At 41.7% G+C, this 20,872-nt stretch overlaps 1 protein-coding gene across 1 annotated transcript in view; it reads left to right on the forward strand.

The window, feature by feature from the left end:
* LOC131071561 (nuclear pore complex protein GP210) overlaps positions 1-20,872 on the forward strand; it is a 261,149-nt gene that overhangs the window by 91,299 nt on the left and 148,978 nt on the right. Inside the window, exons 6-8 of the mRNA XM_058007476.2 lie at positions 19,723-19,929; positions 20,105-20,243; positions 20,355-20,503. Coding sequence (XP_057863459.2) covers positions 19,723-19,929; positions 20,105-20,243; positions 20,355-20,503 — 495 coding nt within the window. The remainder of the gene's footprint in view (positions 1-19,722; positions 19,930-20,104; positions 20,244-20,354; positions 20,504-20,872) is intronic.

Genomic DNA, 20,872 nt, shown 5'->3' on the forward strand with positions numbered 1-20,872 from the left:
CTGTTAAGTTTAAAACGTTATGCGCTCCCCCCCTTTTTGGATGTAAGCGTCCGAAGGTGAAAATTCAAAATTTGAAAGCATAAGGTGGCAATCGCATTCCGGACCCTAGGTCCGAAATTTCCAAAAAATTAAAATTTTAAAACATAACACTGCCCAACAACGTTTTCGGACCTTAGGTTCGAACTTTAGTGAAAGTTAAGTTTAAAACACAGTGCAATAGCATACTTCGGACCCCCCGTGTCCGAACAGCACAAGCTGTTAAATTTAAAACGTAGCACGAAATGCATACTTCGGACCCTAAGCTCCGAAAAGGGCGAAGTTAAAGTTTTAAAAACATACGAAATGCATACTTCGGACCCTAAGCTCCGAAAAGGACGAAGTTAAAGTTTTAAAAACATATCAAATGCATACTTCGGACCCTAAGCTCCGAAAAGGGCGAAGTTAAAGTTTTAAAAACATACGAAATGCATACTTCGGACCCTAAGCTCCGAAAAGGGCGAAGTTAAAGTTTTTTAAAAGCAACATCAAAAACAACGTTTCGGACCCCCGCGTCCGAATGACCAAGGGCGAAGGGTTGTGTTTTAAAAGCAACATCAAAAACAACGTTTCGGACCCCCGCGTCCGAATGACCAAGGGCGAAAGGTAAGTTTTTAAAAAAAGCATATCAAACACACTTCGGACCCTAAGCTCCGAATGAAAAGGGACAAAGTTAAAGTTTTTTAAAACATATCAAAAACGACGTTTCGGACCCCCGCGTCCGAATGACCAAGGGCGAAGTGTAGGTTTTAAAAACACATCGAAATGCATGCTTCGGACCCCAAACTCCGAATGAAAAGGGCGAAGTAAGGTTTCAAAAGCAAACACATTACAAAATGCACTTCGAGCCCCTGCGTTCGAGCTTCAACAAGGTCGGGCAAGCAGCGTTTTCGGACCCTAAGCATCCGAAATTCCAAGGTGAAAGTAAAAACGAAGTCCAAAAAGCAAGCAAAACATTAAACGCAGAAGACACAGTGTGTAACGCGGAGGTCAGGACGAGCACACCCGCGAAGGTTAGATTCGAAAACCTCCAATTCCAAATTCGAAAGGAACTCTTAAATCTGAAAATAAGGAGGTAAGACACTGCATCATCCTCCCATCAACCATTTAAAATTCAGGTTGCTAGGCACAGAACCATGTGAAATTGACAAATCCTCTTTCATCTTCCAAACTGCGAAAATTTAAACAGGAAGGATAACCGTTGGGATTCAAATTTTGCAGGATCATCCGCTCGCCCCGCCGCAAGGTCGAGCAATCACCCATCATTCGCTCCGATCAGGTAAGTACGCCTTATCGCGTACGGTCATTCAAAATGTGTGGATCAAATAGGCAAATACGCAAAATTTGAAATGCTTAGAGTCTGCATCTCCATCATTCGAGCATCCAAAATTTAGGATTCATTCCCGAAGTTTGGCCGAAAACTGCATCTCTTTTCAAAATTCTCATGTTTTGCCTTTGTTAAAATTAATCAAAAAATTCGAAAGTGAGAACGCTTAGTCATAAATCTTCAGGAATATGATGCTGTTGAAGTTAATCAGATTGTTAGCCCAGAATGATATTTAAACGAATCTCGGTCTGTTGAAACACTTCTGTTATTATCTAACCCGCATCGTCATTCTCGTATCACCTTGTAATCCATGTCTGGCTGTGCAGGATAAATGCCTAAATCAACGGCAGAATCATCAAGAACACCCGCTGCAGCAGAAACCTCACGAGCATCCAAATCAGACGTCCCACGGAAAGTTGAAAGAATGAAGTATCAGTATCAGAGAGGAGGGTTAAGAGAGTCAAAGGTCCAGAGCATCTGGGACAACATTGGTGACACCGACCTTGGCCATATTGATATTCAGGATTTCAGGGATCGGGTCTTCTCACCCAATGCATATGGCAGGCCTAGGCAAATGCTAGAAAGTGGCATCGCCCAAGCGGCAGGTTTTCCTCCAGCAATCCAGAACTATGAGTTAGTAGTGGAAGCTGCTCGGCATTACGAGCCAAAGTCCAGATTAGTGCTTCTGGAAGATATGACTATTGCCGACTTCTCTCCGGAGGCTATCGGTGATGCATTTGATATCCCCTTTCCAAATAATCCCATAGCTACAACAATGGATGAAGCACAAGGGGCATATGATATGAACCCAGCCCGATGCAGGGCATTGATTAACGAAGAATGGTTCAAAGAGAAAAGGCCTTCAAGCACCAGGATTGTGAAAAAGACCCCCAGAAGTGACTTTCATAATGAACATGGCGATATGGTTACCTTACTTAGTCGAGTCATGGGACTCCCTAAGTCCAACTACTTTGAAGAATGGATGTTCTATTTTACAGAACAGGTCTTTGCCGGAAAGTCTAAGTTTGACTGGGCCCAGATCATAAGTGATAACATCCACACTCAGCTGATTGAGCTTGAGACAAAGAAGTATTTCACCATGACCTCCTATTTGGTCTATATGTTTGCCAAAAACCAGCCATTGCCAGGTTTAATAATCAAAGGTGAAATTGGGAATGGACCTGGTCAGGTAAAAGTTTATGATTGCTACCCACAGCTGCACTACCAGGATATAGCTCAAAGGGAAAAGAGCAGCCCGGCTTACGCGGTTGGACAATACGAACGCGTCAACGACGCCTTCACAATGCGCCTAGTCAGGCTAATGCAAGGAGGGTTACACATAAGGCTCTCAGAGCAAGCTACCATTTTGGTGCAGAGGTATGGGGCTTGGTTTATTCAGTTCCCAAGATTCTCCTACCTCCGAATTGCTGGCTTTGAAGGTGCCCCCCTTCGACTTCCGCGGTATCCAATCGATAAAGTAGTCCTCATGGAGGTGGCGAGACAATCACGCCCTGCCGGCATATTGTTACGAGAGAGCAAGCAAGTTGGATTCGCATTTCCAATGATCATAGGCAACCATCATGTCCAATTGAGAACTCCCACCCTAGCAGAAGAATCCCTTGCAGAGCTAGCCTCCTATGGCCTACAGGAACATTTTCCGAGAAAATGTTTTGATCATGACAATTTGGCAAAGAGAGCTTACGGTAGGCGCTACAGAGCAAAGGAGTCAATTGAAGATTACTGGAAAAATTGCTCCGATGACTATGAAGTCAGGCGACGGGAATATTCTAGATTGAGTGTGCAGCAAATGCGACTCTTTGAGTACCGTCGGGTCCCCGATCAGCTCGCAGACTCGGGGAACTGTCTCCAAGTCCGGGAATTCGAAGCAGTAAGGCATCTCTTGCCAGGCGTTGATTGGTCTCAAGACCCAATCACGGATTTCGAAGCAGTCATGGCAGCCCCGGCAAGATACACAGATCAGTGGTTACAACACCAGATCGAGAGGCTAGTCCATGAAGGGGTCCAGTTTACTTACCATCTGATGGGCAGTTTCGACTCTCAGTCTTCCGAAGATGAAAGGACATCAGCTGAAAAACCAGAGAAAAGGAAGAAAGCTAAGGCTTGCAAAGGGACTCGGGCGTCCAAGAGAACAAGGAGGGAGAAGATTCCCATAAGGCGGCCAGAGACCACTTCATCTTCAAGGGACCCCAGTTCGTCCGATGATGCCATAGATTTGGATTGCATACCTGCTCCGCCTTCTCAGAGCGACATAGAGGCATTCCAAGCCAGTGATCCTCCTGCTCCAGATATGCCGGACACCGAGCAAAAGGGCCCCAATCCGACTAAGCCGGGTGACCAGATAGAGGAAGGAGAAATCCCATCCACCCAGGGGATCGAAGTGCATGAACCTACCCAGCACAGCCGCCATGAATTACTACTCCTCCATGCAGCCAAGGACGACTCAACCGTGGAAGGGGAACAAAGAACAGACGAGATCCATGAGCTCGAGGGAACCAAGGAGCCACCATCACAGGAAAATGTCAGACAATTATTCAGTGAGATAGGGGAGAACTTAGATGCAAACAAGGAGCTTCCTCCTTCTTCCACCCCTCCGATGGCGGGACAGCTGTTAATTTGTGATCAGCCAGTTGGAAGCATGGGAGCACAAGGTGCTAACTTAACCCTATCCTCAACCCAGACAGTGCCTCAAGAGTGGCTGATCGCCAGAGCTCAGCGCAGGGCCGCCACCAAGGCGCCCATCGACCTTGAAGACATCTTCTCATGAATGGATCAAACAAAAGCAAAAGGGAAGAAGAAACCGAGAACATACTCTAAGATAACCAAGGATGGGCAAAGGAACCGCACTCTTCATATTGCTACCCCGCCCGTAAACAAGCCAGCAGATCAAATAACCCTAGCAGATTATAGCATTACGACTGTCCCCATCGGACGAGCTACGAAAGAGCAAGAAAAGGAGGAATTTAAGGACTCAGTGCAGAACATACTCAGACAGCTCGAGGAGGTCACGGCTGAAAAGGATATGTATCGGGCCCGTGCTGAACAAGCCGAGGGATACATCGATAAGCTCCTACGGCCACTACACAACCCCTCTGAATCCCATATTCCCCCAATGGCATTGGCGCAGAGGACCACAACTGAATTCGAAGGAATCCGGGATACCGCAAAGGCCGTTAAGGAATGGGTGCAAGACATCAAGAAAAGGGGAGAACAGATCCTCAAAGAAGTAAAGGAAATGGCTCTCCATCGAGAGCTCACTCTAGTCAGGCTGTTGGAAGTAAAGAGAGAATCCCTTCACATGCATGAAGTAGCGGCCTCTACCCTTCCCCTCCTAAGAGCTCTTTTCTGGACACATACACAGATTCCCACACTGCCTGACATCCTGAATCCCCATAGCATCAGTGTTCTCAAGGAATGGTACTGGACCGTCACCATGAAGAACGACGCCTAGGAAATTATTGACAAAGAAAATGACGCATGTGAGGCAATTCTGGGGAGCATGCAAGAACTAGGCAAGACCATCCTCCGATCAATGGTTTCGGGGTGGATAAATGACCTGTCCGACAGTGTAATCCGGCCGGATTGGGAGGAAAGATTGGGAGCAGATAAGGTTTCTTATTCCATTGAAGACTTGAGTTTTGCTGGTCAGTTCCATTCAGACATATTGTGCTTCGAGCGTAATCGCTCCAGCTGGAAGGACGGTTTAAGGCACGTGGACCAGTATCTCGAAGGCATGCAATACAAAATTCGCCACCCTCCCATGCCGCCTTTTAATCCCCTCTTCCAATTATGCATCAAGTTTCAGGAATATGTCCGTGAGGAACGAGCAGCAGGTCGTGATTTATGGCGAGAATACCTGCATGGCGAAGACCAGTTTCTGCAAAAGGAATGTGAAACCAGGATAGAGAAAGTAGTTTCTCAAAAATGCCTTTTTCCCTCCAAGTCTTAAAAAGTGCACTTTTGTCCCAAAAAGGTGACAGTTGACTTTTGGTCAACATATTGTAAAGTTTTTTGGTGCACCTCCCTTTTTTGGATTATTTCAAAAGTTGTAATTATCCTTTGGTAGTTATTGCTCCTTTTGGGGTAGTTGTAGATATTTATCCCCCTATTTATGAGTGTGGGTCCCTCTTTTTGTAAGGATGAATCTGGGCCACTAGTTTAGATTAGATCTTGGCCGTTCATCCATTTTTGGAAACCTATTTAAGGGGACTGGTTTTCCCTCATTTAGGAGGAAGTTCTTGAATTGTTGCGAAAGCTCTGAAGAAATTTTGCAGGAATTAATACAATGGATTGAAATTACCTTCAAATTTCCTTGTGAGTGCATGGTCTCCTTCTTCATTTAAATTAGAAAGCTTTTAAATTATGTCTGTTCATTTTACACAGCAGTTCTTACCAAGCATCTGATAGAATCTTCACAGTCCATACCATTAGAGGATAGCTGATTGCTTTTTTCCTTTCTGCATGGTTAATCTGGGCTATTTTATGATTCAATTCGATTATCAAATGTACACATATCATGAATGTAGAAGTTCTAATATTGTATTTGATAATATGAAAATCTGGTTTCTCCTTTGAAGATTGCACTGAGTTTATGCAAACATTGTGTCTGAATGACTGATGATGCTTGATTTGGTTTCCCGGAGGTGTCTGTCTGCTTGAGTAAATCTGTTGTCCTAGTTAACATTTACCGTTCTTTTTCTCCCTACCCTTCCTTTCTTTCCTCCCAATTTTATCCCCCCTTTTTTAGAAATCTGCAGTCTTGCTAAATCAGCTTCAAATTAACCAACATCACCTGAAAAGAAAGAAAACCAAAAGAGGTCCCTGGGAATTCGTATATAGAATTACCAATCAAACGTAAGCCCCCTTGTGTTTCCAGCAAAAACACATCAAGCCACTGAGAGATCCCGCAGTCAAGACCTGACAAAAGAAACCTTGAGGTAGTCTCCTTTGATCAAACTTAAAAAACAGCATTAGAGACTTCCTTATCTCAAGAGAGAGTAGGATAATCAGTTGGCTATTCTATTCTGCGTTGGCCGTATGGAGTTTGCAGCAAATGCGATTTCATCCACGTCAACACGCCCCTTGTGGGGTCGAGGGGCAGCGCCCCTCGTAGGGTCTTGGGGCAGTGCCAAAAATACCAAATTGCAACCTTCAAAACCACACGGAACTCCATGGTGCACATGATTTCCGTGATTTTTTAAGACGCCAAAAACAATGCTGATGAAGCCAAAAAAGAGCTTTAACCAACATCTGCAACATGTTGTGAAGAAACTACTTTGCTGTACGGAACGATGGCATTGAGAGGATTGTACCATATATGACACGATGAAAACTCCACACGTAGGCTGAGGTTGATGATGTACGACTGATTGGTGTTCCTGTACAAGATGCAACCATTGTCGTACGATGCAAAAGAAATACTCTGGCCGTACGGTGTCAACAATAGGCTTTGTCGGTACGAGATGAAGTATCCTCCGTACGGTGTGGGCAATATGATATGTCCATACGTGATGGAATTGACGTACGACAATAACTCCTTGGAACTTCGAAATGTGCGTTGGCAATAGGGAACGGTGCACTAGGTGCCATACGAAAGGAATGCACCTGTGATACCGTACGAGATGAATGAACTTGCCATGCCATACGGAATGAGCTGAAAGTTGTACAATACAAAGCAATGACTGTCGTGAGGTCTGTACGATTATTCCACAATTATGTCCTACAGTTGGACGTACGATTATGAGGTGATGTACGTGGCAAGGAGAAGGTGGCCGTACGGTGGTGATTCCCTCATGGCGGTTTGATGTCCATACGGTGGTGATTCCCTCATGGCAGTTTGATGTCCGCACGGTGATTCCCTCCTGGCAGTTTGATGTGATGTTGTCTTGGTCTTTACTTGCCTTCGTGTCTCCTTCCATACGGACTCCTTTGTACGGGTTGAGCCTTATTCTCTTCGTCCAACCCAAACCCTGCCAATGTACGGTTTGTCTGTGTGGCTTTTCTGAATTTCACATCTGTACGAATTTGTGGTACAAAACTCTTCTTGGGTAGTATTCCACAGGGCGTACGGATCCTTTTGAGGTAAATGGTGTGCTTCCAAATTCCGTACGGATTTGTTGTACGGATAATGTGCTTTCAACTTGTACAACCTTCTCTCATACAACGTGTTGTGCGTATAGCACACCCTCCCCGTCATTGACAGGGACCCTAGTTTTGAGTTTGGTCTGCCCACATAGTAGGAGAGAAATGAAAGAAGCGTTCAATGCTTTGAAGTAAACCTCGCGTGAGTTGCCTTAGAAACCCAATTTCGCTTAGTAGAATGAGCAAAGGATAAAGTTCGGAAGTTTCATGCCCTTTGAAAATCTCGCAAAATAGTTAAATCACCGAAAATGTCGTAAGTCCTGAAAATCATTAAAATCGTGAAAATATGCTTTTGGGCCGAAAATGACCTTCTAACCCGAAAACACAAAAATGAGAAGTAAAGTCGTTTTCACTTAAAAGTTTGCAAAAAAACCTTTTAGGCCGAAATCACTTAAAGTTTGCAAAAAGGCCTTTTAGGCCTAAATCACTTAAAGTTTGCAAAAAGGCCTTTTAGGCCGAAATCACTTAAAGTTTGTAAAAACACCTTTTAGGCCGAAATCACTTAAAATTTGGCAAAATGGCCTTTTAGGCCGAAATCGTGAAGATGTTAGAAGAGAGGTGTTTTAATAACTTTGCAAAAGGCCTTTTTGGCCGAAGATCTAATAAGTCGAAATCCTCATAGGCCGAAATTCAATAAATGCTTAGAGGTTTCAAACAAGCAAATGAGCATTTAAAATAAAATCTCACATTTCACCTCTATCAAGCGAAAAGCATTTAAAGATTCATCTCACAAAGAGCTTCTTGAGCCAAACGTTAAAATTTAATGTTTGTCAAATTAATTTTAATTTTTTAAATTGATTTATTAAGGTGAGATTGATTGTTCGCAGGTCAAAGGCATTGTCCCGAAGAACCAGGAGAAGGTCTGAAATGTCAAAGAGCCAGGTGCTAAAAGCTGAAGAAGAAGATGCAGGAACGTGTTGCAGGAGCGCGAGATCTGTACCGAGCATTGGGAAGCGTGTCGCTGTGCCACCAGACCACAAAGCTGAAGTCCACCATCAGGACCAAAGACTGAAGAACACTCCGAATGCGGCAAGTCTATGCATTCTCGAGAAATACACAACTAGATTTAATTCTAGAAGTTCAGTTTCTGAAAAGTGAAACTGTTTTATTGTAAAACTGCCTATGGGCCCCACTCAAGATATTTTGAAACAAAGGGAAACAGGTCAGTTGTGGACAATTTTGTCCAACTACTGGATAGACTCAAATTGAATCCAGACAGTTGCAGGTGGTTGAGATAGTGGTTGGATAGATGATTGAGAGTTTAATGGGCATGGGTTAAGGCTGCCAGCTTCTGGATGGCAGGTTGCAGCCCTTAGATGTAGTCAATCTTGCCCTTCGATTCAAAATTGTAAATTCAATAAAGGCAGAGGCCTTTCTTTTGTAAAGGGTTAGAATTTTGTAGTTAGATTTTAGAGTTAGAATAGGTTAGATTTTAGGCATAGCATAGAGATGCTGCAGAAATTGTTGTAATAGCAACTGAAGCAAATATATGAACATTGAAATATGGTGTTTGTTGTCTTTGTTTTAGTCTATTTGCATGGTTTCTTTTAGGCTGGTTAATTTTAGAGTGTAGGGATTTTAATGGTGAAGTGTGGAGGGGTATTTGATGCATTTCTGGTTCATACTATTGGGGGTCTGCTGATTGTAGGTCACCGTGCATGGTTAGTTTGAACTCAAACTGTGCTGAGTTCAACTGCAGGTGTTTGTCTTAGGCTGTGCCAGAATTGGGTGCCTAAAACAAGTGTCTTCGATCTGAAAATCCTTCATCCCTTGGAGCTTGCACTGTTCTTGTCTAGTTGTGAGGTTGTCTCTGGCAAAACAAGAATTGGTTTATCGAAATCTGTCTACCCTCTGCATCAACTGTTATCACCCTTGTCCTTAGGATTCTTGAACCCTTCTCTTTTGCTTTTATTTCCGAGTTCGAGAATCGCAGCAGACCAGCTTGTTGCAAAACGTAAGTCCCCTTGTGCTCCCAACAAAACACATCGACCGTTGAGCTATCCTGCAGTCAAGACCTGACAATCGAAACCTTGAGGTCGTCCCCATCGATCAATTAAAAACAACATTAGGGATTTCCTTATCTCAAGAGAGGATAGGATACTTAACGAGTACATTCTATTATGCGTTGGCTGGATGGAGTCATAGCAATGTGATTTTAGCCACGTCAACACAACCCCCCTATAGCATACAGATGACGTGCTTCATTATTCCTGCAACTTTTTTTCTCCTTCTCCTATGGCCTAACCCCATACAATTCCTTCGAGCCTATTGGACTTTACACTTCCTCAATTTCACCAATTTGTAGCATGTTACAGTCGGGGTGGAAGACTTCATAATCCTCCATTTGCCAGTGAAATAATCCATTAAGAGAACTCGTATGATCCTCAAAGCAATCTTCCAGTTCGAGCACTGCTTCATCGTTGGGTTTCATGCCTTTCCTCCCTTTGTCCATACCTAACTCTCCACCCTCGGACTCAAAGTCCGAGGGTGCCAGTTCTTCACTCACCGCCTAGTTCCTCAAGTCAATGATGTGCTTCCTCCCGTCACTCTCGATCGAGAGTGTGTTTCGCTTCCAGTTATGATTTGCCTTGGCAGTAATCAACCATCCCCTCTCGAGGAGTGCATCGTACGCCTTCTTTTGTAACCGGATGACTACAAAGTCCAAGAAAAATTGTTGTGTCCCAATCATTACTTTTTGTGCGGTCAATGTTCCCAATGGTTGGATGCCGTGCTGGTCGGCACCTACAAAGTCCAAGAAAAATTGTTGCGTCCCAATCATTACTTTTTGTGCCATCAATGTTCCCAATAGCTGGATGCCGTGCTGGTCGGCACCTACCAACTGGAAGCTTGGCGGCCAAAGATTCGGCTTTTCCAGACATTTCCATGTGTCTTCTGGCAGTACATTTACTCCCGAGCCTCCATCGACAATGGTCTTTGTCAACTTCTTCCCCATTATTTCCATTTGGACGACCGTCGGCTTCCTCCCGATGTTCACCGTCAACAACATTGGATCACTGGACTCATTCCCTTTGGCTGATGGTTTTCTTGTCAGTTCCTCCTCGTGTGGCTTACATTGTTTTTGGATGACTGTGTCGTCACTGACTGTGTTGGCAATTGCCATTCTCAGTTGCGGCATAGTTTGAAGAAGGTCTACCACCTTGATGGGTATGGTTGTTTGTAGCACCTGCCGGACTATGTTCTTCTTTGACTCCCGCAATGACATACTTGCAGTTCCATTGGAAGTTACTTGTTCCTTCTCCAACACTTGTTCTACTTCAGTTTGTTCCTTTTCCATACTAGAGTTTGAATTCATTGCCTTCTTTGTTTGTGCTCTTGTGATTGCCAAAACTACGTCCTCTTGTTCCTCCACGTCCAGCATATTAATACCCTTCTGATTCGGGCAGTTGGTGTCTTCATGGTTACCTAGTCCACACCATTTGCACAATAATTGTATGTTGTCTTTCTTGTTATGGCAGTCTCTTGCAAAGTGTCCCCATTCAGTACATTGCCGACATTGTATGATAGGACGTCCTCTGGAGTCGTATTGTATTTGGTTTCGCCCTCGTTGATTTCCATAACCACTTGGCGATACATTCTGTGATTTCGATGGGCTGGACTCTCCCTGTGTGAAGAGTACTTGTGTACTTCTCATCTTCAAATTGTACGGGCATGCTTTGATTGATTGCCCCAACACTTGGCAAATTTCACAAAACATATTTCTAGGACAATTACCTTTTGTGTGCCCCTCCCTTTTGCACTCAATACACCATAGTTCATTACCTTCATTGCTGGTTCCTTTCTTAGCCTTCAATTCTTTCATCATTCTCAACATATCCCATCGAAGTGCTCGTACGGTTTTGGATTCTTCGTCACTGCTACCTTCGGTGCTTTCATCATCATCGGTCTTCCTCGTCTCTTGGGAGGAGGTTTTATTTTCACTCTTGATGTCCATTGCTCGATTGTACGCATCGGCGTATGAGAACGGAGGCACTACTTTCATCTTCTTGCGCAGTGAGGCTACCAATCCCTCCGTGAACCACCTCTTCTTCAATCCGTCGGCTGGCTGGTTTTCCATCCTGTTCAACAGTTCTTTGAGGCTACGGTTGTAAGTGTGTACACTCTCATTTTTCCCTTGCTTAGTATTATAAATTTCGGCCACGATCTCATTATCATCCCTCAAGAGTTTGGATTCCTCTTGGAACGCCCTCTTCAGATCACTCTATCTCGTCTTGTGCTGGGCGTAGAGGTCTGTGTACCAGTCAATGGCGATCCCCCGAAGGGTGGCAGGAAATGCCTTTAGCCAGTAGTCCTTGTCATCTTGGCCATTTGCCTCCCAAATGGTTATGCATGTTTTGCAACGCCGTACCGGATCTTCCGACCCATCTCCTGTGAACTTCGGCAGTTTCTGCTTCTCCTGGGTGTTCAACATTGTTTTCACTTGGAAGATACATGTGTATTCACCTTGTGTGTCGAACCTGGGTGGACTGTTTTGACCGCTACGTTCTGGTGCTTTCCTTGCACTCTCGGCCACGTAGGCATCCTCTACACGTCCACCTTCAGCGTCCCCATCACTTTGAGTACTTCCAGATGTGTCAGACTTGAGTGAACTGTTTCAACCGCTACGTTCCGGTGCTTTCCTTGCACTCTCAGACACGCATGCGTCCTCTACATGTCCACCTCCAGCGTCCCAACACTCCGAGTACTTCCAGGATTCGACTTGTCGCTATGCTCCCTCCGGCTGAGGGTTGGTAGATCACCTAATCCCTTGGTCTTGACCACCCTGCGGCCTCTTCTCACGTTTGATGGGATCTACGGACATGAATCACTCAAGGCTGACCCGATTTCTTTTAAGGCAACGATGCCAAAATGTTTATCGCTACAACTGGCAAATTAAATACAGGAAATAATAATTTACATGACAATGCATACCAGACACGACAATAAAATATATCTTTATTCACACATTAAATTATTACAGAGAAGAGACCAAAGATGGTTTGGTCAGCCAAGGATTACAATAGATACGACAATACCATGCCACTTCCTTGACAGTACATGACATATTTAAAGGACCCGACGGTTGCCGAGAGGTACACAACTGTCAACCAACCGACACATAACTACCCGAGATTGACAACCCACTCAATACAATTAATTAATACCTTGTCGGATAACAAATATTATCAAACATAACAATAGGCAATTTATGCCGACAACACTATGTTCAATGGAAATTGTAATTTTCAAGAAAGGACATCTTTTTCTATCATTTATAATGCAAAAATCATAAAAATACCCTTTCGGGCGTGGGAACAAGGAAGGGGCACTCATATTTATTGAATGGTTACATAAAAAAGGGAAAATATACCTTTTTTAGGCACCCACTTGGGAAAATTGAAAAGACACTTGTTTAGGTGGTCTCTTGGCTATGTGGTGCATTTCTTGATTGCCATGTGTTGCTCTCTTAGAGGGGGTGAGAAGTTCTAGAGGCATAAAAGAACTAAAATATGGAATTGGGATAGAGGTTTAAGTATTTAGAGTTTTGTTCTTCTTATCAAAGATAAAGAGGAGTGGTAGCTAAGGGGTGTAGAAGAATAGCTTGTAGCTCCAGCTTGCAAAGCTTGAGTGGCTAATATTTTGTTATTGAAGAATGTGTATTTCCTTTTATTGAAATAGAAAAGCATGTGTAAATTTTCATTTGTTTGAGAAATAGAAGGCAAGTTATTTCTTGCAATTTTCTGAATTATTCTATTTGTTATGCTATGTATGAATGTTGGGTGGATTAACCCTCATATGGTGTAAGAGAGCACGTGTTTGTGTATGGGAGTCCCCATCATCAGTTTAGAATGTAACCAACTATTCCTTGTTTATATGGTCAACTTCCACATCAGTAAACAATTGCTTGTTGAATACTCCAATTCTCATTTTGATTCGGTATGAGAGCATTGCCTTGCGCTGTATGAACACCATCCATATCTGTCCTTTCCCTTTCAAATGCTTCTGTTGGAGATTTACAAAAGTATTTTAATGTGAAGAGAGTCATGCTCTGTCAAAGATGAACACAAGCATTCAAATGTGAAGTGAGACATGCTACTAGTGAAGAGGCCATGTAGGTGTAATAACACCCCCCAATATTTTTGAAATTTTGTGGCAATAATATCAACAACCAAACTTGCAATAGATTATATACTGCTGTCATAAATCTGAATGATTATTGTACAACATACAAGAATGATCTATTTAGAAGACTAGCAGCATACCTTTTTATCACGCGAATATATAATCTCAACGCATCAATATTAAAATAGATTCCTCATTGCACAACATACATAGCTCTTTCATAAACTCAAGTTAAATACCTCAATACTTACACCAACATGAAACACCAAAGGTCTGATAACACACATTTAAAGAGGACAGGTCTGCTACAACTCTATTACAGTCTGCAAACAACCATCTAAGATTACCTTCAAGTCTTCACCTTGCTCACTCTCCAAGTACCACCAATCAAAATGGGAATTCCGGCCTATATAACACTGAAGAGAATGAAGAGAAAGGACCTCCAAGCGAGTCAGAGCAGTCCAGCATAGGTGCAGGTCGGATCTAGGCACCAAAGACAGGTGCGACTGAGCAGATATCACCTCATAACCCCTCCAAATCAAACAAGGACGAACTGAAATTAGTTTAATTGTCTTCCCAAGTGCTGGATGCCTTCTACTGGCTAATAAATTGTTCACAAGGTGTTTGGCCTTTTGAACTCACACACCCCCACCAGGGCAATTTTACGGCTTGCTGTAGGTGTTCAAACTCTTCATAAATTTAAACTCTGCTATTTTCTGCCTCAAAATTGGTCCAGTCTGGTCACCTAGCAGTCAAGGAACTTTCAGAAAGATACCCTAAAATTTTTATCATTTCACCTAATCTTGGCGTGCAAAATGATGGGTTTAGCCTGCTCACTGAAGATGTACAACCAGGCCAAGAAAGGAACTTGCAACTCTTGAAAAAACAGCACCAAAACCCCAGAAATCCAATGCCAATAATCACTGAAGCTCACAATCAGTTTACCTTAAAAATCTTCATTTCATGAAACCCCAAAATCCAAAATCTTCATTAAAACCATTGTGTTTTCTAAGTGAAAACATGTTACCAGCTATGGTGGATTTCTCACCACCGAAACTAATGAGATTGAAGGGGTTTTCATCCTCAACAATTCCCGGAAGAACTCCTTTGTTTATTCTGACATCTCTTTCAGTGTGCAAACTCTGAATGAGAGAATGAGAGCCAAAAATCCCCTTATATAGACTTGGAGGAGAATAGGGCATTTAAAATTTAAAATATTTTATTTTTCCTCATGAGGACTTTTTAATATTTTAAACAACTTAAGTCTCCATATTACATTTTCCTAAGCGTTCAACTTGGGGAGCATATCACTTCATTTTATTTAGACACTGAAGGGAATGATTAAACGCCACTTTATTACTTTACTGCAAATATTAAAATAATACCAACCACCTTGTGGAAAGTTCATCAAGACAAGTAGAAATGGAAACAATTCATGCTGAGACATAATTGAGTTTGAAGAATATTGTCTGGTGCCAAAAGTGAGCACATATTATAAATAGTAGTGTTCTCCAAAAACACTAGAGAACAACCAAGAAGGTTCAAAATGCTAAAATGAGCATTGCAACCAAGTAGACACCAATTGAACACCAACTCGGCTGTCAAAAACCCAAAAATAAAAAATTGAGCTGTCTAAGAAACCACCACCAAATAGCCTACAGGAACCTAGGTTTAGGCTAAGAAGAAACACTATCTGACTAGGTTTGAGAAGGGGACATTACAGTCCTCCCTTCCCTTAATTTCTTGTCCCCAAGCAATTGCGAATCAGGATCCTATAAATTTTGCTCACTCTCCCAAGTAGCATCCGTCACTGGCAATTTTTTCCACTTCACCAAATAGTCTCGGATAGTCCTCTTCCAAAGAGTACGCTTTTTGGAATCAACACCAATTTACCTTTCTCATCCAAAGGAGGTAACTTTGAATAAGGAACCGCATTATGCCCAAGTGCCTCCTTGAGGTGATATACGTGGAAAGCATCATGCACCTTGCTACTCTTGGGTAGTTCTATCTCATATGCCACCTCTCCAATCCTTTTGGAGATCTTGAATGGCCCACAAAACAGTGGCTTTGACTTCTTCGACTCACTCTTCTTGAGTGTGTACTGTTTGTAAGGCTGCACATGTAAGTAAATTATGTCATACATCTCAAATGCACACTCAATATGGTGCTGGTCTGTATACAAATTATGCTGATTTTGAGCATGTTGAATGTTAACTATTGAAGATCTCATGATATCCCGACTCTGTTACAATAAGTTTTTGGTCTTAGGCACTCTGCTGTCACCGAATAACAAAACAAGGGAGCTAGGAGCCTCATACCCATACAACGCCGTTAATGGAGATGTTTTAATGGTCATGTGATAGGTAGAGTTATAGCATTACTCTCCCATTTGCAACCATTTAACCCATGCTTTTAACTGTCCTAAAAAATAGTTACTTAGGTACCCTTTCACCCATTTGTTAATAATTTCAGTTTGCCCATATGTTTGTGGGTGGTAACTAGTGCTAGGGGTCTATTCAGTTTCACTCATTTCAAATGACTCTTGCCAAAACAAACTCATGAACTTGCTGTCCTTGTCACTAATTATGTATTTTGGCATCCCTTGTAACTTGAATACCTCGCTAAAGAACAAGTCTGTGACCTATACCGCTATAAACCTTGCTGAAATAGCATAAAATGAGCAAGTTTGATCAATCTATCCATCGCCATGTATATGCAATCCTTCCCTTGCACCTTGGGAAGCCCTGTAATGAAATCCATTGAGATACTTTCCCATTGTTGATTGGGAATGGGCAGGGGGTGCAAAAAACTAGCAGGATAAGTATAATTATTTTTTTCTGTTGGCACGTAGGACACTCTTGAACATACTTAAGGATTTCATTCTTAAGCCCTTTCCAAGAAAATATTTCATGAATCTGCCTCCATGTTTTATAGAAACTTGAGCAGCTAGCTATAGAAACATCATGAAATGTCTTTGAAACCTTCAACTTGAGCCTCAATTCAGGAACCAGCAAGATCGTTTCCTTATAAAATATAAGCTCATCTCTTACCTTATACCTATCATCAAGCAAGGAGCCATCCAAAATATTGTTGGCAAGGGTGTTCATGGCATATTCAGCAAGGATTTGATCCTTCTAATTTGCCACAATCTCAGCTAATGAACACAAATGTGGCCTTCTTGACAATGCATCAGCCACTACATTCCCCTTTGACATATTCATTGTCAAAATTGTAAGCTTGAAGTTTACTTACCCACTTCTGTTGCCTATCGTTAAGAGCCTTCTGATTGAGGAAGTATTTGAGGCTGTTATGATCCGTTTTAACAATAAACTTAACCCGCACGCGGTATTGCCTGAATCTAGCCAATGCATGCATAATGGCAAGCATCTCCTTGTCATAAATCAAATAACTTTTCTCTCCACCTTGTAACTTCCTACTTTCATAAGCAATTGGGTGCTTATTTTGCATTGGAACAACACCTATATGATCACTTCAACCATCACATTCAAGCTCAAAAGGCTTGGAGAATTCTGGAATAGCTAAAACGGGTTATGTGCTCATCAACAGTTCTGAAATTATCAAATGATTTCTTCATTGATTCAGATCATATAAAGACCCCCTTCTTGGTCAAATTTGTGAGTGGGGCTGCCAACTTTGGAAAACCTTTGACAAACCTTGTATAGAAACCACAAAACCTAAAAAAATCCTTAAATTGTGTAAAATTTGTGGGTGAAGGCCAATCGAGAATTGCTTTGATTTTTCTGCATCAACACTAACTCCCTTTGAGCTGATTATATGGCTAAGGTGCAAAAGCTTCGTCATTCCAAACTCACATTTAGACTCCTTAGCCAACAAGGATTCAGCCTTAAGAATGCCCAAAACTTCATGAAAATGCCTTCAATGCTCCTCCCATGTCTTGCTAAAAATCAATATGTTGTCGAAGAATATCACAACAAGATTATGTAACTGCTTGTCGAAAATTGGATTCATGCAAGACTAGAAAGTGATAGTGGCCTTGGTCAACCCAAAAGGCATGACCAAAAACTCAAAGTCGACATCTGAAGGTTTTCTTCTCAATATCCTCCCATCTAACCTGAATTTGGTGATACCTTGATCTCATGTCTATCTTGGAGGAATAGATCACTCCTGAAACTCATGAATGAGCTCATCAATCCGTGGGATGTGATATCAATTTTTTAATTGCCTTCTTATTCAAGGCCTTGTAATCAATGCAAATGTGCATGATTACATTGTCCTTCAGCAAAACAATCGAAAGCAAATGGACTCTTACTTGGTTTGATGTGTCCAATCTCCAATAACTCCTTAGTTGCTTTTTTAATCGCATCCTTATGTTGCTTAGGATGCCTGTAAGGAGTGGTAATGAAGGTTTTAGGATCCTCCTCTAACTCTATTACTTGCTCAATTCCTCTTTTAGGAGGCCTACTTGGAGGTATGCTACTGAAAACCTTGCTTTGCTTAGATAGCAAAGCTTGAATCTCTGGGTGATAGGATCTCCTCCTCCTTTGTAACTGTAGGTATGATCACACATTGCTGCTCACTCAACTTGATCACATCTGAAAAGCCTTTCCATGCTTTTGAAAGAGATAACTCGTGGTCCTGCATTAGACATTCCCCTTAAGACAAGATTTCCCTTCTGATATTAATTTCAGATCCATGGTCTGAAACTTGAGTGTGATCTCTCCTGAGGAACACAACCACTGAATGCCCACCACGAACACATCCATATCCTCTGTTTTAAGACCCCTACGTGTCACAACTTCGTCATCAATAAAGTTATGAGTGGCACCTGTGTCAATCAATGCCACCACATGTTGCACTCCAAGAAACCTATGCACTCTAAAATTCTGAACGACTCATTCTTCTGAAAACTATAGAGTTGGGCAAGAGTGTCGTCACTCTCTTCTTCTTTCTTCGACTCTTGTGAAGACTTTTCTTCCTCTTGCTCCTCAGAGTCAGCCTGCTGGTCTGAAATTTCTGCAAGTGTTTCATGTGCTGAATACCACTCAATTTGGTGCACTTCACGTTAGTTGCACATTTTGGACTTGGGGTCCAAGGTTTTTTGCAAGTGAAGCACAATTTTTTACCTTCTCAAGTCATTCAGTGCCTCATGATCCCGTTTGGGAGATGTCTTCTTATTCTGATTTTTGAAGTTTATTTATATATTTTTCTTTAATAAAATGTGCCAGCACATCAATGAATTTGTCATCCTCACTGCTAAAAATGCCAAACATTCACCTGTATTTGCAACTTGCACATGAACTTTAGTAACTGGATGGCGAACTAATATTTACTACCTTACTGTTTACTTAAAATGGATACCATTGGAGGAAATCCCATCAAAACCTTGTGTGCCAGATCTATTGAATCACAATAACTTTGGTCAGGGAAATCTGCAAGGTACATTGCAGCACAGGGTTTTGTGCTACCCTGGTAAATAACATGTCATTCTGATCTATTGCAAGAAACCCAAGTTGTTGTTTCCTAGATGGTTTGTCAGTAACAGAAATTTTGTTTTTGCATGGACACTAGTTTTTGAGAATCAGGATTTTTCCATTGTATATCAAAGTCAAGTTTTAAGGTGTCAGTTGTGATGTGAAGCTAATGTGATATTTTTACAAGGCCTCCTAGTGTTTCTAGTTAAGGTAGTCTCTAATGCATGAACAAGTGCAGATCTTGTTTTAGGGCATAGCATCTATATGCAGGGAATTGTTAATTCGTTGTTTTACACTATTTGTTATTTGGCGCTGACATTGCTATTTTTTAATAGTCCGTAATAATTTCTGTGATTTGTTTAATTCAGAGTTGTGATTTATTTAAGGAATGTTATAATAACTGCTGTGAGAATTATCAAGTGTAATTGTTGTTACAGATGGAACATTGTAGATAATTCAGATTGCCTTTGATTTATTTTTGTATTTCATGATCATACAATTCAATCAATTATTAAATAATATGCACTGTTCTTATTGGCTATAGCTCATTTTGTTTTTCATTACTTGTTAGATGTCTAGTTGATATTTGTGTTAATTTTAGTTTCCTTTTTGTTTATAAATTTGCAGAGTAACCATTTGGAACTAAACTTTGGTGACTCTCCTCATTGGAATGCCTTTCCAATACCTAATGAAGTTGCAATTGAACACGGATGGCATAACTGTAGCCGTCTCCATGCAATTTCTGAGGGTCAGGGTAAATTAACTGCATCGCTTAGGTATTATTCTGCAAATGAATACACAGCTGACTTGAAACTGTCTGGAATACCTGAGATGGTAAATGACTCGTTGACTTGTGTCTTCTTTTGGAAGCTTTTCAATTGTCTTTTTATGAGTTTGGCTTTTATAAAGTAAACTGAAAATATCCATGCTTGTTTGAGAACTAAGTGTATGTCTTAAAGTGTTAGTGCCTATTTCAGAAGGACTAAGTCAATGTTAGTGATATTTTCAGGTTCTTTCAGTTGTACAGGAAGTGAAGGTTTGTGCGCCTGTAGAGATTCAGTTTTCTGAGAGGGATAAGGCCTTTAAAACTTTACTTCTTCCCTGGTTTCCTGAAATACATCAGGAAATTGAGTTAGTGGTGAAAGGAGGTTGGCATGTTGATTTTGAAAGTTGTGGTTATCTGTTACAGTGATACCATGTTACTTGACAGATATTTTTAGTGGAGGTAGGTTGAAGTGGATTGATTTTTAATTTTGCAGGTTGTGGGGGAACACAAAAAGACTATATGTGGCATTCGTCTGACAGCAGTGTTGTGTCTGTAAATGCAATGGGTGTGGTGCATGCAGGAAGACCTGGTAAAGCAGTCATAAAAGTTGTAGCAATTGTCGACTTACTGAATTATGATGAGGTACAGTCGATAAAATGGTTGTGTGTTCAATGCTGGTGAACATGTTTGAAATCATACTTATTGGGTGGTTCTCATTTTTGTTTTATTATGTTGAATACTTTTAGAAATATGATTTTCATCATTTGCAGCACAATTGTTTTATCATGTATGGTGTGTTTTCTGTTGCAGCAGATGTATGGGTTAATATTTTTGAGGTTCTTCTCTGTTTTCATTTTATTTTTAACTCATAACTCATGTAGAATGTATTTACCAACTTTCCTATCTGCGGTTTTCTCTGTGCAGTGTGTCTCGTGTGGGCCTTCGCACGATCATTGAAATGATGTGGATATGAGTATTGTATTTATAGTGTGTGGTGACAATTCTGCATGG

Source organism: Cryptomeria japonica, chromosome 3 (genome assembly GCF_030272615.1).
Source record: "Cryptomeria japonica chromosome 3, Sugi_1.0, whole genome shotgun sequence".
NCBI classification, from domain to species: Eukaryota; Viridiplantae; Streptophyta; class Pinopsida; order Cupressales; family Cupressaceae; genus Cryptomeria; species Cryptomeria japonica.